Raw genomic sequence first — 15,125 nt, 5'->3', positions numbered from 1 at the left:
ATTCTAGTGTGAGCACGAGCAAGGGAACATGTTCTCCAAGAAAAAGTCCACAAATTGTCAGACATGCGCTCACATTCTGAAACTGCACACATTTCAGAGAAAAAGCAGTTTGAAAATGCCATTTTAAAAGTTGTGCAATGGTATGCTTTAGTCGATGGGGAAGAGTTGTAGAACTCTGACATATAATCAGATTTTTGGACAATGCTCTCATTGAATCGTCACAATTTCCCATGCAATTTTCTTGCAGAAATCAAAGGAGAGATGAGGCAAATCAGTGCTTGCTTATTCACCCATCCCTAGTCCTACATTATGCCCTTCCTACATAGAAAACATTTCTCTTTAGGAAAACTCCTGCGAAAACGATGTGTTGATGGATGATTCACACCTAGCTATTGCACTGTGCATGCATATATGCTGGAAAGACACAAATAGCCCAGGTCTCCTGGCACCACATAGATCAGCCTTCCCCAGAGGTTTTGCACTACAACTCCTGTTCGCACCAGCCAGCACGACAGTGGTAATGGATGATGGGAGTTGCAGTCCAAAATATAGATGTGGTGGAATGCAGGACGTTGTCTTAATCTGGTCAGACTGTTCAGCAAGCCTCACAGTGGAATCTGGTGACTCCAATTTCAGTGGGGCTGAGTGTTTATTCAGGTTTTATTCAAACTTTTAAAAGCTGTCCATGGTGCCGAACCATCCTCTCAGAACAATTTCTGCTCAGGACCATGGACAGTTCCTTTAAGATTCAGTTTGGGCCCAGGGGTGTTGTGCACTGTCCCACTGCCATTGGAGCTGCCAGCCTGAACTGAAGCCCGTGTTCTTTACTCTGACTGGCAGCCGGTTCTCCAGGCTCTCTCAAAAAGAGGCCTTTCCCATCCCCTGCTGCCTGATGTGCTTCACTGCAGATTCTGGGAACGGAGCACGGGATCTTCTGCATGCAAAACATGTGCCACCCAGCTGAGTCTCCATGAAACAGATTATCCTGGTCTGATTATCATCCATGACAATCTCCTCTCAGCTTCTTCAGGCACACTTGAGTGACCATACCAGACGGAAGAATGGGGAGCCATTTATTCCTGACTCCAATTTGCAGGTCACAGAGTGGGAGAACGAGAGTATGATTTGGCAATATAACAAGGGAGGGGTCAAAGCTGCAACGCTTCTGTGGTGAACCCGAACATATGGCCAGGTCAGCCTCTGGGGGGCTGGGAAGGGACGATTCTTCTGCAAACAGTTAGTGCTCTACGTGCTGGTTGGCTGGAGCTTCTGTCAGGGACAGACAAACACTCCCCACATCTCAGAGCACTCCGGAACAATTCCAGAGGCATACTGAGAGTACAGAAACATGACAAGTGAGACCCTACATAGCCTTCATCTTACAGGTGGGACACAGCATGGAGGAGAAGAAAACCTGCTGCAGCTGCTCTGAGAGGATTTTTAAATGTTGCAAGGAAAAACCAGTAAGCCACCACTCCATCAGAGCAAATTAGACACACCCCACAACAATCTAGCCAACTGAACCCTGCTTCAAGTCCTCACTTGGCCATGATGTTCAACTTTGGGCCAGCCAGTGACTCTCAGTTTCACCTGCATCACAGAGTTCTGGTGAAAATGAAATTGAGAGGAGGAGGAGGAAGGCTCTATAAGCTGCCTCGGGTTCCTTGCAAGAGGGAAAAGGGGGATGGCAATATAGCAAGCAATAATAAATACATCCTTCTGCATGTATACAGAGATTCCACCCGAATGTTCATTGCCCTTGGGACTGCAGAGGTGAAGAGCAACAGTCAATCATCAGCCAAGGCACGCCTCCTCCTCCCCAAGAAGGATGTGGTGACAAGGGATGGACCAGCCTCCGCCATCCATCAGCTGATGATGGGACAGCTGCAGGGAGGATGCTTTCCCAGACCACATGCCAATGGGAGACAGCCCCTCTGCCCCTTCCCGCCTCCCTCCAAGGAAGAACATCGTGGCAAAGACAAGACTAGCCTGCTTTCATCCAGAAAAGGAACAACTTCAGGGAGCTGACTTCCCTCCTCCTTGCCAGAAGGAACATTTATAAGAACAAGGGCCTGACTGTGCTTTCCCCCACCCATCTCTTTTCCAACCCCTTTTCCTTCTGTGCTGTGGTTTTGGGACAGCAAATGTAAGGGTGGCAGAAAGGTAAGCTGCTCTGGGAACATCTCTTGCCCAGAGAGCAGAGTAAAAGTCCTAACAAGAACAACTGAAGCTGAAGATGTACTTTCTACACGTTAATGTACTTACTCTTCATCCTGCAAGTTCTCTTCTTCTTCTTGGATCTGGAGATGGTTTTTTACAGGGGCCAAATTCTCTGTCTTGGCATTGTAATTCCGAAAGCAGACATTGAGTTTCTCATCAAACTCATTGACTAAGTCTTCCATGGACTTGAAGCTGATGATCTCAGAAGAGAAGTTCTCAAGCTCAGAAAGGGAGGGGTCCTCCAAGTAGTGGGGAGAGGAGCCATAAAAATAATGAGATTTTTCTCCCCTGTCTTCTATGTAGCATGGCCTCAGATCTTCAAACTCTTCATCCAGGCTTACCAGAGGGGCTTCCATCTTGGCTTAGCTAACAGGAGAGGGATAATGTCTGGAATGCAAAGCATATTAATGAACTGGTGACAACATACAGCAACCCATGCAAAAACATCCCTGCAGTCCAATGTGTGTCATGGACCAGTACCCTGGACCATCATCCTCAGCGGATTCTGACCCCTTGTCTGTAGATGAGGAGGAGGGCTACACCACTCCTCAGCTACTGGATGGTATAGCCCTCCGGGTGGTGTACAACAAGAAATCAATAGAAAATGCAGGCCAGAAACATTCAAGAGGATTCCAACTCCCGAGAACCCACTTTTCCAGAGGAATCACAGGCAGTGTCCCTGTTCCATCACTACTTGGAACTGTTTGCTTCCTGAACATCTGGTCCTTAACAGAACTCTGCAGCCCAATCCAGCATCATCAGCACCCACAGCCAAAAATGGCAACGCATGCAACACAGGCTCTGTGCCATCTGTGGTGTGAACTTCAGTGATAAGTTATCCTAGGTGACCACCCAGGAGAATCCTTTACGGAAAGGAGCATCTCTGCAACATGAACAAATAAGAAGGGCTTCTCCTCCTGGTGTTGGGTTGATGCATACAGTAGCAGGAGACAGTGGCCAGAGACACGTGCACCGACAGTCCAGGCACCAAGCAATGGAAAGCAAAGGAATAGCTCGTTGCAGCCAGACAAGGTTATCGAAAGCCACTGATGGGAACAGTGGATGCAGGGAAAGAGATCTGACAATTTCACCTGTTTCAATACCTACTCGCACACTTAACGTTCAAGCAAACAGTCTGGACAATAGAAGAAATAACAGCTGTGAAAAGAGAAATATGTAGATAGCACCGTATGTATATAGCGGTGATGGAGAACCTTTTAGACACCGAGTGCCCGAACTGCAACCCAAAACCCACTTATTTATCACAAAGTGCAAACACTGCAATAAAACCTGAAAACTGAGGTTTTAGTTTAGAAAAAACACCTCTCAGTCAGTCCAAGCATGTGTGTGTGTGTGTGTGTGTGTGTGTATCTCCTTGGGAGTGCACTGACTGGCCATGCGAAAGCTCAGATGAGTCGCGTCTAATGAGTCGCGGCTCGTGACGTCATCGCCTGGGGCCAATACTCCCTTCCGAGCATGCACATGGCCCCTATGTGCACTGTTATCCGATGCTTGGCTGCTGGGGCGATGCTGGGGCGACTTGGCTCAAGTGCCCGCTGCGGCACAGGTGCCAGGGTTCACCGCCAGTGGTATACAGGCTCCAAGTTCCCCTAACATGCCAACAAAATTGGCTGGTTATTAGCTGCTTTGCTGTGCAAACACTAATAAGCTATAAGAAATGTTGCATTGTGAGCTGAGAGAAAATGACTAGAGCTGATTGCAAATGTCCTCTCAAAATTCTTCAACTTCTTTCTGGGCAGGGTATTGCGGGGCAGAAGGATGGGGTGATTCCAATTAGTTTTTCCAGCGGCAGAAGAAATTCACAGAAGTTTCTGCCGGGATTGCTTGCTCAGCAGCCATAGTGGTTACATCACAGTCTATCTTTTGTTTTATAGCGTTTAATGTCTGAACCATTGTAACATCATGGAAAACACCCCAAGCAATTTTCTCTTTCTCGTCTGGCTTATAGGATTCCCCCACCCTCTAACCTCTCACAACAAAGATCTTTCAGGGGGTTTACCAATTGTTCTCAAAGTTTCTTAGGCTGAATACTAAAATATGCCCCCTCCCTTACTAGCCAGTGGGCTGGAAAGGCCAAGATTCCTTCATGAAATCTCAGCAGGCAGCAATGCATTCACGCAGAAAGAAAGGGGCAGCCAAGCTTCATCTGCAGCAGAACTGCTGGGGAAAAGGATGAATGTAAGAAATCTATTTGGGAGACGATGTGGATCAGAAAGGAAGAGAGGAACAGGAGGAAATGGGAAGCACCAGTGAGGGGGCCTCTCCACCACCTGCAGCTTACTTTCCCACAACAAAGTTCTGGGCAGTCTGGGAAAAGAACAATGAGAACCAAACTCCTTATGATGCACATGCTTTTGGGTTGAGCTAGCAGATCCCTGAACTTGGTCCATCCTATTTGCAAGTGGCCACATTGGGGATGGGGAGGATTTCACTGAATATTTTCTAGGAGTTCTGCAATAGCTCTGATAAATTTCAGCTCAGTTTGCATTTAATGAAACAATATGGTGAGTTCATACTGCAGGATAAAGCTGGAAAGCAGCACAGAGGGAGAGGCAGACGAAGGGGCCTCATCTCTTATTTCAATAACATGGACATAGAATCATAGAATAGTAGACTTGGAAGGGGCCATGAAGGCCATCCAGTCCAACCCCCTGCTGGTGCAGGACTCCAATTTACACCATCCCACTCACATGGCTGCCCAGTTCTTTTTGAATGTCATGTTCTGGTTGAATCCACCATTAAGCTCCAAATTAAGCAGTTGCATAGGCAAAGAGATGTGAAGAGTGGGTCACCAAATATTTTCTAGAGAGGCAAATTTTCCAAGTCCAGGAGGCTTCAAAGAAGAAGAGAAAATTCAGCTCTGTGTCAAAACTGAGAACTGCCCGATCATGTAACACAAGGGCTGACACCCGAGTGCAATCTAAATATTTTGAATTGCTGCTCCATCATTCTTGGCCACCAGCGATGCCAGATGGGCCTCCTGTGAGTGGTGGTCCCAGACATTGGAGGGCTCCAGCTTGCCAAGCCTGATATAGAAAAGGGGTCGGTAACGGGGCTTGACTTTCCTTGTTATCATATAAATCAAACAGGGTGTGAGGGGGCAAGGCTGGTTCATGACTAGGTGGACTGGTGCATTGTCCCATCGACAGGGCTCAGTGACCTTTGCCACTGGTAATACTTGATACTTATTTATGAAGAATGCGTATATACTACTTAATCTAGCAAGTTTACATGTCGGAAAGGCTGCAGTCCATATTAAAATTCATATGTAATATGATATAAACAGCAGTTACCATGTGGAAAGAAAAACACAAGAACATGATAAAAGGGAGCTGCATTATGATCGGTTACAAGCCAAGGAGCCCTGGTAGCCCCCACAGCAAAACAGCAACCCCCAGGGAAAAAATGGACCAGCTCTTATGCAATGATTACAGCCTGGGCTTTTCAGCTAAGCAAAAAACTAAGGGAAAGCCCTGAGTGGTGTTTTGCATCAAGGCTCTTCTGCCAACAACAGCTCCACAGTTGCTTCCAAACACACTACCTAATATTGGTAGCATTTATGATTTCTTTTCCCACCAGCCCGAACCAATTCCGTGGCCAAAGGGATGCCTTTCAGCGCTGCAGTCCACAAAGTGCACTCATTACTGCAGCCACACAGGGGACAAAGCCGGCACTCTGTAGCCCGCCTGCCGCATGTAGTCTGAAAGAAAGATGCTCATTTGCCTGTTGTTCCACCCAGCCCTGTTGCTGATGGATGGACGGCAGCCAAAAACTCTTCTGCTGGGATAAATTTTCTCCATTGTCACGGTGGCCATTGCAAAGGCAAGGCATCATTCAATTGTCAATCCGTTTCTGTGACAACCGCTGCCACCACCACCCTGAAACAAAGGAGCAAGCATTGCTTCCCTTTGCTGGGATCTGCAGATTGTTGTGAGCCACTTCACAACCTTCCAGGAAGCTCGGCTCATCTGAATAGTGATGTGTTGTTACTGATGCACAGAGCTGAAAGTGGTGTGCGTGAACTTTGCTTCTTAGGTGGTCTGACAGGCCAGCTACCAGATGAGGCCTTGGGGTTTCTCAGGGAACCACATGCTATTCTGAGCACCTTTAGGGCATTGCTGTGGGGCCAATGGCAAACTCACCAACATTTTATCCATGAAAATGAGGACACCATTATGTACCATCTATGCAGGCCTTGCAGTGGGTTGGAGGAGAGAGAGGGATGGGATGTTGGTCTACATTTTCTATCCATTAGTGGATGTATTTAAATGTATGAACACTAAGGGCATAAAAGTGAATGATAGCTTGATGGTAGAGCATCTGATGAGCATTTAGAAGCCCCCGGGGTCAATCCTTGGCACCTCCAATTTTAAAAAGGGTCAGGTAGAAGTAGATGGGAAAGATCCCTGCCTGAGCTTCAGGATGAGTAAGTACATAATTTCCATTGATTTTTAAATAAGAATTTACCAAAAATGTGCACATATTTGCACCACTGGGATGGAAAGAGCTCACAACTAATGCGTACAACTGAACAGTCTAGGCTCCGTTCTGTAGATCTTGCCAAACGTTGGATTCACGGTGCAATGTTATACATGCCTACTTAGAGGGTGAGTTGGAGTTCAGTGTGACTTGCTTCCAGGTAAGTATATACAGCCTGAAAAAGGCATATATGCTAACAACTTGCCCAACTGCCATAGGTCACCAGGAGTTCTGTGAAGTCCTGCTGGCAGGGGAGAGCCAGATCATACCTTTCATACCATCCAGTCCGGCGTCTGGGCAGCCCCAGGAGAGAAGAGGTCCTTTCCCCACCACCAGCATGGGCAATGGGATCCAGTGGGATCCAATGGGATCCAGTGGGATCGAGGATCTGTTCCTCTTCCACGATTCCCCTTTGTGAAGGCTTTCCTTTCTCTTTCCCAATCCACTGAGAGCCTAATAGCCTGTATTTTCAAGCTGGAAATGGAGATAGGCTTCCCATTTCTTTGGCTAGCCTGGAAACAAAGGTTATTAGTCAGAGGAGAGGGAAGGAGGGAGGGAGGGAGATTAGTAACTTCCTTGTGCTATCTAGAAGAAAACAGGCCTAAAATTATTTATAGGCAGAAAGTCCCCCACTCAGCCTTGAAACTCACTGGGCGGCTTTGGGCCAGTCACAGACTCTCAGCCTAACTACCTCAAAAGGAGGCTGTAGTGAGGATAAACTGAAAAGGAGGAGATCTTTGTAAGTTGCAAGGTTGCTTGCAAGAGGCAGCAAGGCAGGATATACCCACCATGCAAAGTATTCGTAGCAATAATTCAATACCCTGCACACTTCCTGTCCTAACCACCACACTGATCCAACACTCACCATGCCAGTTCAAGCAGCCCCTCATGGGCTGTGGAGCATTCAGACAGCCATGCTGAATGTCCAAGCCATGCCCACTGTTCATCATGTTGTCTGAACCCTGTGAGAATGGGTTGTCGGTGTGGTTAACAACTCACAAAGCTACAACCGCCCACAGCAAACCATTTTGGATTCTGGTGATCATGCGCACTGAGTCCATGTTTGGTCTTGCAGCATCAGTGGCTTCTCTTACCATGGATTCTGGCGCTGAGCACCTTCACCCAGCTCCTGCTGACAACAAAGGCAGCCACATGGAGATAACACCCGCTCTCTCCACACAGCATAATCAGCAAGGTGGAAATTAAGGAGGCCCCGCGTCTCTCGTCCCCCACGAGCCACTGATCCTTCCGGTCCTGGATGCCAAGCGTTAACCTGCATCTCAAATTCCACTCAAAACAGCGTCCTTGGCAGGGGACACTGAAGAGGACGACCTCCAGTTCCTAGGGGAGGCTTGATTTCTGGGCAGGCAGCAGGGCAAACGCTGTGCTGCTTCATTCCACGCACAGCCTCAGCCTCACTTTGGCAAAACGTGATGTGACAGACACAGCGGACGGTGGAAGCAAAAGGAAAATCGGTAAGGAGAAATTCTTTCTGGAAAACGGTCATCCTCCTCCTTCGCTTTAGCAGGTCCAAAGACACATGCATGCAGCTCCGTTTTGCTTTCGCTTCTGTTGTTTTTGGCAAAGACACTTATCTCCATTCTTCTCGCTTGAGGTTTTTTTCACATTTGCTTTTAAACACCTCATCGCTTCTAGATTTATGATGAGTAGCAGCATCGCCAAAGAGATCTACCTAAAAGTGTAAAGAACTTTAGCGCCCACCACCATCTTTTCTCACCCAGGGCTGTAAGCAACAGCTGCAGAATGCTTACTGTCACGGCTTGTGGCCATATGTCCTGCTTTACAGAGGACAGCGCTCTATTTGAAAGGCTTCCAGTCCACGGTTCCCTCTTTCAGAAGAGCTCCCTGATCCAAGGCCAGTAGAAAAATTAAGAGCTATGAAAATCAGGGAGATGTAAAGCCGAAACATTTGCAGCCGCTCAAAGCAGACGGGCACATGGGTCAACTGGTCATAGTCTTTTCCACTACAGCAATACATTGTACTGATACTTAATTATGCTTTCCAAAGGTGCAGAGGGATATTCAAGGAATCTCCCAGATTCCCTTATTTTGGCTTTGCGGCCCAGGCGTTACGGGGCAGTGAGCAGGAACTGAGCTTCCGACGACAAGCAGGGAAGAGGCTTGCCCGCCAGGAATGGTGGCTGGTGAAGGCTGCCAGTTGTGCAGTGGGGGAAATGTGTGGTTTCCGGAGGAAAATTTTCCAGAAGGGCTCATCTCAACCCTAGTTCTGCATATGCAAAACCATGCCCTCTTTTGTCCTCATTTTGGTGATATGTACCTCTTCTCTGGAGTCATGCAGTTGGCCAGCCTACATGGCTGTCTGTTTGCTTGCAGGCTCTTTCCTGGCAAACAAGCGCCAGAAATGGTGAGAAGGATGAGCAGGAGAGGGAGGGCAACAGCAGGAGGCAGGGTAGAAGCCGGGTCCGCAAGGAAGGGACAAAACACAAAGAGGTCACTGCTGCTAAGGGTATCTTGCCCAACAGGCCCCAAGGGACTCTTTCTGGTCCCCAGAAGGCAGGCCTCTGCATTGACTGCCCCTGTTCCAAGCTCTCCTATGGATCAACCTACAGTTGATTGTGCCATAGCTAAAGAGCCAGAAATGAGCTCTGTGTGACTCGGGTAAGCAAGCCAAGCTGTACTCTGCCCCAGGGAAAGCTACAAGCCATGCTGTCTTCTCAGGGCAGCTAGCCAAACCAAGCAATAGAAACATTCCATGCAGGTTGCAAGTCAGGCCCACCCACACAACTGTAAGTACAATTCTCCACAGAGCTTTCTTTACTGCAGAAAAGCAACATTTGGGGCAAAATATATCAATGTTTTTTCATCTAATCTCCCCCAAACCCAAAGGACAAGGTAGTGAAGAACTCACGGAAAGCAGTAGCATCCCCTCTAAAATTTTGCAGGCAACCATCGGGGCAGAGTCTTGACAATCCTACTGCTACCACCAAAGATCTTTCCTGGCGATGCTCCTCCCCCACCCCATTTCACTTTGCCAAAAGCTCTGATCAGCTAGCTCAAAGCTGAATGCATGTACCCTGCCAGAGCCTGCCTTTCATCAATTTGAAACCTGGAGGCGGTTTATTTTATTCTATTTTTTGCTTGATGCCAGGGGCTGGAAGAATTGATGGCCCTTCAGTAACTCAGCAACATTTCAAAATATGTCTTGACAACTGCAGGGTAGTAGAAACCAAACTGCACAAGTCAGGTGCCCCCACCTATCCCCAAAACAAGGAAATGCATAATCAAAAAAGATAATCAAAGAGGATACGGAGTAGGATAAAATTTGCATAGTTTATGCATTCAGGGATGAAAATTTAGAAACAGTTACTATAATTCAAACAGAAAAGCCGCCTGCCTGGGCGGATAGAGATCTGTGTGATTGTTCAGTCTGCTGCCCAGGTGCTGACTGTTAATGAGGCCCTGTTGCTTCCCCTTCTTGTCTTTTAATTGGATTTGGACCAGACCTTCCTTCAAGTACAGGGTGCTTCTCAAGGCAAGGCAGTCCAATAGAACACCTGGCCATGTTATATGCCAGCCTTCCCCAACCAGGTGTTGGGCTATAATCCCCACCACCCCCGGTCAGCAGGTCTTTGCTGTGCTGGCTGGGGTTGATGGATATTGTAGCAAAGCACATCTGATGCCGGTTGGGGAGAATGCCATGTGCCTGCATGCCCAGCCCTCGGCCTACGGATGAGATCGCCCAGCCCCCAACTCAGCAGCGCAACTTCTAGAGAGACCGAGGAAGCTGAAGCTCAAGGGCACCGGGCTAACGTTCCAGTTTCTGTGAAAAGCGGAAGAGGAAAGGGAGGATCAGCCAAAATGCCAGACATTTCTTCTCTCTCTTTCTCTCTCTCTCACTCTCTCTTGCTGTAACAAGGAAAACGATATTGAGAGCGTGTCATTGTTGCAGCAGGAACTGACAAGGAGGCCTCAAGGCTCCCAGTTAGGGGCTGAAACCCTGTACTGGAACCAGGTCTCCCAGTTACCACTCTGTAAGTGTGCTTGCTCTGGATACATGGGATTCAAGGCCCGGAAACCTGGAGGGACAATGGAAAGCCTTGCCCTCTATTGCACTCACCCTGGTCCCTCTGTGCCAAGGCCAGCTCCGGCTCTGGGCGAATGGTACTACCCTCTCCATCATGGGCCCTGGCAGGCTGGCCTGGCAGCAGCAGGGTTAGGCGACTGCGGGCCGCCAACTCATTTCCCCACAATGCCACAAAGCGACACTATGTCAGGGTGTCGTGGGAAATTACAGTGGCAGTTAGACACTATCTGCCCTCTGGTGGTGCTCCGGAGTGAAAAAAGCAAATCAAGACACCCCAGGTGCCCATCACAGGCCCCCGCCAAGGGGAGGAGGGGGTCTCAGCAGCTGCCCACCCGGCCCATGGCTGACGGCCACCCTGGCCTCCTCTTCCAGCTGGGTGCCGCCTGCAGGATCTCAAGACTCCCCGGGGAGTCAACATTGCCGGACAGCTCAGTGCGAGAGGTGACCTTGCTTTGTGAGGAATGCAGAGATGGGAAGCACCCTTTCCTGACACCAAAACTACACAAGAGGACAAGACCAAACACAAGAGCCCCCACTCCTTTCTGGCTGCACACATCCATCCGCACGGACACGCAACGTGCCTTCCCGGAGCGCCCACGCAAACTGCCCCGAGCCCTGACCACGAACACAACAGCAACGCCTCACGGGTGCAGCTGCCCCGTCCCTGCGTATCGCACACACTTGCACGCAATGCCGGCACCCCACGCCACCCCCCACCCGCCGCCAGGCACACACTCACCGCCAGGCGTGCATGCCAGCTCACTTGACCGTGCAAAACAACTGTAGCAGCCCGTTTCCCGCAAGCACTGCAGAAACCCGCGAATACCCGTGGCCTCCTCTGAGTATGCACAGCCTTCCCATTAAGAGAAAGAAAAGGACGTCCTACACGCAGTCACGCAAGCCGAACTTGCCGGAGGGCCATCGCGAGCAGACCCTCTCCCGACGCAGCCTCTTTGTCTCGTGCAAATGCGCGGTCACCCGTCACCGCCTCCTCCTCCTCCTCCGCTCAGGGTCCCACGGTCCTTCACAGCAGCGTCCATTACCCACCTGTGCAGGGCTGCGGAAACGCTTGCTCTGCGGTGTATCTTTCCCCCAGGCAAGGAGGAAATGTACTCATTTCTCCTTCCGAGCAGGCGAACCACCTTCTCTCTTACACAAACGCCCGCACAGAGCACGCACCCTGTTCCAGGTGCTCCCTAGCTGGACGAGCACACGCCACCCCCGTGCATGCACACGTATGTAAGTGTCCCGCCCGCTCCCGTGGCAACGGGCACAATGGATCCCAACGCAGGGCGGCTGAGCCCGTCTCGGCGTGCGGGTGCCCGCATCGTGCCATCGGCTGCCCGTTCCGAGCAGACAATAGGGGAAGGCTGCTTCGGAGCCCTTGCGCAAGAGCGACCCCCGTACCCCCCCCACCCCCGCTTTGCCCCAGCCCGGCCCAGCATCCACAGATACAGACCTGCGCGTGGGGCGACTCGGCGCCTAGCTCAGCATCCCATCCAACCGGCCTGGGCGAGGCGAGGCGGGGCGGGGCGAGGCGAGCGGACCGGGCGGACGCCAGCCCAGAGCGGCCGGCGAGGCGAGCGCCAGCGGTGCTGTGCCTGCTGGCTGCCGGGGCAGAGGACGCGGCGCGGCTCCCCGCCGCTCGGCTGCCTCCCCCTCTCTGCGGAGCGCGGGGCGGGCCCAGCCCCCTCATCAATATGCATCAGCGCCGGGCGGCTGCTCCGCCGGGGCGCTCGGGGAAGGGCGCCGGGGCTCCGCGGCCGCGGCCAGCTGCTGCCCGCCCGCCTGCCCGCCTGCGTCGCGCCCCCGCGGCAGCGGCGAGGCGAGGGCGGCGAGAGGGCGTGATCAGCGCGGCCGCGCGAGCAGCGCTGCCTCTTGGCCCCCGGACGAACGGCGGCGCCTCGGCACAAAGGGATCCTCCGAGCGCGGCCCGTGGACGCCCCCGCCGCGAACGGGGCTGCTCCAGGACCCTGGGGCGCGTCCTTCGCGCTGTGGAGCGGGGCAGGATGCTGCCCTTCAGGGCCCGAAGTAGGCTTCCATAGGAACGATTTGGAGAGAACCCTTCTGGAAGGACGGAGCTGTGTCCATTCAGAGGCATTATCACGTTTGCCCCCGGGACAAAACACCTGTAGCTATGGGGTTAACTAGGCACCGATTTCAAGGTGTTTTTTTTTTTTTTTAATGCTGTCTCTCTTGGATTTGGTAGGTCATGCACCATACTTCAATACTATGGACCTTTTATTTAAGCCAATATAATAACTTGAAACAGTGCCCTACAGTCAAGTCTGCCAATAAAGTAATTTAAAGCAGAATACTCTTCTGGAGATGTTGGAGTACAACCACCATTATCCCCATGATCATGCTGGCCGGGGCAGCCCACAACACATCCGGAAAGCACCAAGCTGAGGAAAGCTACCTTGGGAAGTCTTCACGCTCAGCCTTTTTATTTCCCAACTCAGGCCTTGCATGGCTTAATTTCTGCAATAACACTGCTTCTGGATGTTACTGGATCCTCCATTCTGGATGCAAGTAGTTATCATTTTTAGCTCTCTCCGGATCACAAAGTTTTAAAATTAGGAATATTTACCTGCTCATATACCAATTCACTCATGTCTTGAAGTCTTTTTGGAGGCTCTTCACATTTCCTGAACATCTGTGGCAAGGTGGGTGGTGACCAGAGAGATCACCTCCTTGGCATTGGCACCCCGTGGGTGGAATTCCCTCCCGAAGGAGGCCCACATGGTGTGAACACTGTCGCTCTTTTTCACAGAGTAACCAAGGTGTTTCTATTCGCCTCAGGCTTTTCAAGTCATTTCATTGTTCTCCTTTCTTTCTCCACCTTTCATGACACATGGTTCATTTTATTTCACTTGAGCATATTACTTTTGCAATATATTCTAAGGACTTGATGGAAACAAACAGAAATGGCTGATCTCCACCGAGCCATGGTCAATGACACAGAAAAACATTCTATCTGTGGATGCAGACTATGCCAGCAAGCAAAAGGCCCAAGCAGAAAGAACACTTTGTTCCAGGGTCCTCTCTGAGAAACGGAAAAGCAAACAGCAGGAAACCTGGTGGACTATTCAAGACATTTCAGATTGTCTCATTGTGATTGAGACAACCCATCCTATAGCAGGGTATTTCTATCCCACTGTTTAATATCCCATATCCACCACTTCACCATTGGCTTCCAAAGCTTCTGGTACACATACAGCTGCTGTGGACCTTCTAAATTGTCTCAATCTGGTGCAGCTTGGAGACTCTTCCTGCAAACCAAACCACCACTGAGGCTGTATCAGTGGGCCTACATTAGTTTGGTTTTTAAAGCAAGTTCTTTAACTTCCATGTGAAGTCCTCTTCCAATTTCCCCCTTACTTGAAGAATTGTAGGTACTGAACCTTTCTCAGACTGGCCGCCCTCTATGTAATTTGGAGTGTAGTGCACTTTAGCCACAGCTTCAGACAGAATGGGCAATAAGCAGAAATGCTGGGAGTTGTAGTCCAGAATAGCTGGAGGACACAAGATTGGAGAAAGCTGTTGCAAGGTATCCAATGGACTAATGCAAGGATTATCAACTATTTACTGGTCTCCATCTCCTCTTGGTATATAGGGATTCAGTAGTAACCCCACAAGCCTGGCAAAGATTCCATATACTCCCTTCTATTGATGTTCAAGCCAGGCTCTCACTATGACACTAGAAGAAGGTATATTGTTACTTATTAAATGTATAGCCTGTCTTTCCACCAAAAATGGTGCTCAAAGCTAATATTTTTTAAAATATTAGAAGAATTAGAATTGAACATAAAAAAATTAAAAATATAACAAACTTTAAGCACCCAACACAAATCTTTAAAACCTTTCAGAATGAGGCCATCTTCCGTGCCCGCCATCTTCCAGCCTGGCACACCCTCAAAGTGGTTTCTGGGAAGGCCCTTCTCCCTCAGTCTCACCAAGCAGGACTCCTGTGGCCATGCAGCAAAAGCAGCTACCTGTTGGCCTTTACGGCAGTGAATCAAATTACTACTGCTGCCTGGGAATGCCTTTTCCATGGGGTAAGTATCTTCCTTTCTTGTAGGGCAGCATTTCAATGGCAAGGCGATCAAACCGGTCAGTCCTAGAGGAGAGCAACCCTGACTGCTCTTTAGAAGGCCAGATACTGAAGATGAAACTCAAATAGTTTGGCCACCTAATGAGAAGGAAGGACTCCCTGGAGAAGAGCCTGATGCTGGGAACAATAGATGACAAACGGAGAAGGGGACGGCAGAGGATGAGGGGGCTGGGTAGGGTCACTGGGGCGGTGGGTGTGGGCTTGGGTGGACTCTGGGAGATGGTG

At 50.0% G+C, this 15,125-nt stretch overlaps 1 protein-coding gene across 3 annotated transcripts in view; it reads right to left on the bottom strand.

Annotated features, from left to right (window-relative positions):
- The window catches only part of FEZ1 (fasciculation and elongation protein zeta 1), a 41,909-nt gene extending 39,333 nt beyond the window's left edge, over positions 1–2,576 (bottom strand). For all 3 annotated transcript variants that reach the window (XM_044437353.1, XM_044437354.1, XM_044437355.1), the window contains exon 1: positions 2,266–2,576. In XM_044437353.1, the coding sequence (XP_044293288.1) occupies positions 2,266–2,576 (311 nt within the window). The remainder of the gene's footprint in view (positions 1–2,265) is intronic.
- Positions 2,577–15,125: the final 12,549 nt, after the last annotated feature.

The sequence above is a fragment of the Varanus komodoensis genome, unplaced genomic scaffold, assembly GCF_004798865.1.
Source record: "Varanus komodoensis strain SLA01 unplaced genomic scaffold, ASM479886v1 scaffold30, whole genome shotgun sequence".
Lineage (NCBI taxonomy): Eukaryota > Metazoa > Chordata > Lepidosauria > Squamata > Varanidae > Varanus > Varanus komodoensis.
This window is presented reverse-complemented; position numbering and strand designations above follow the sequence as displayed.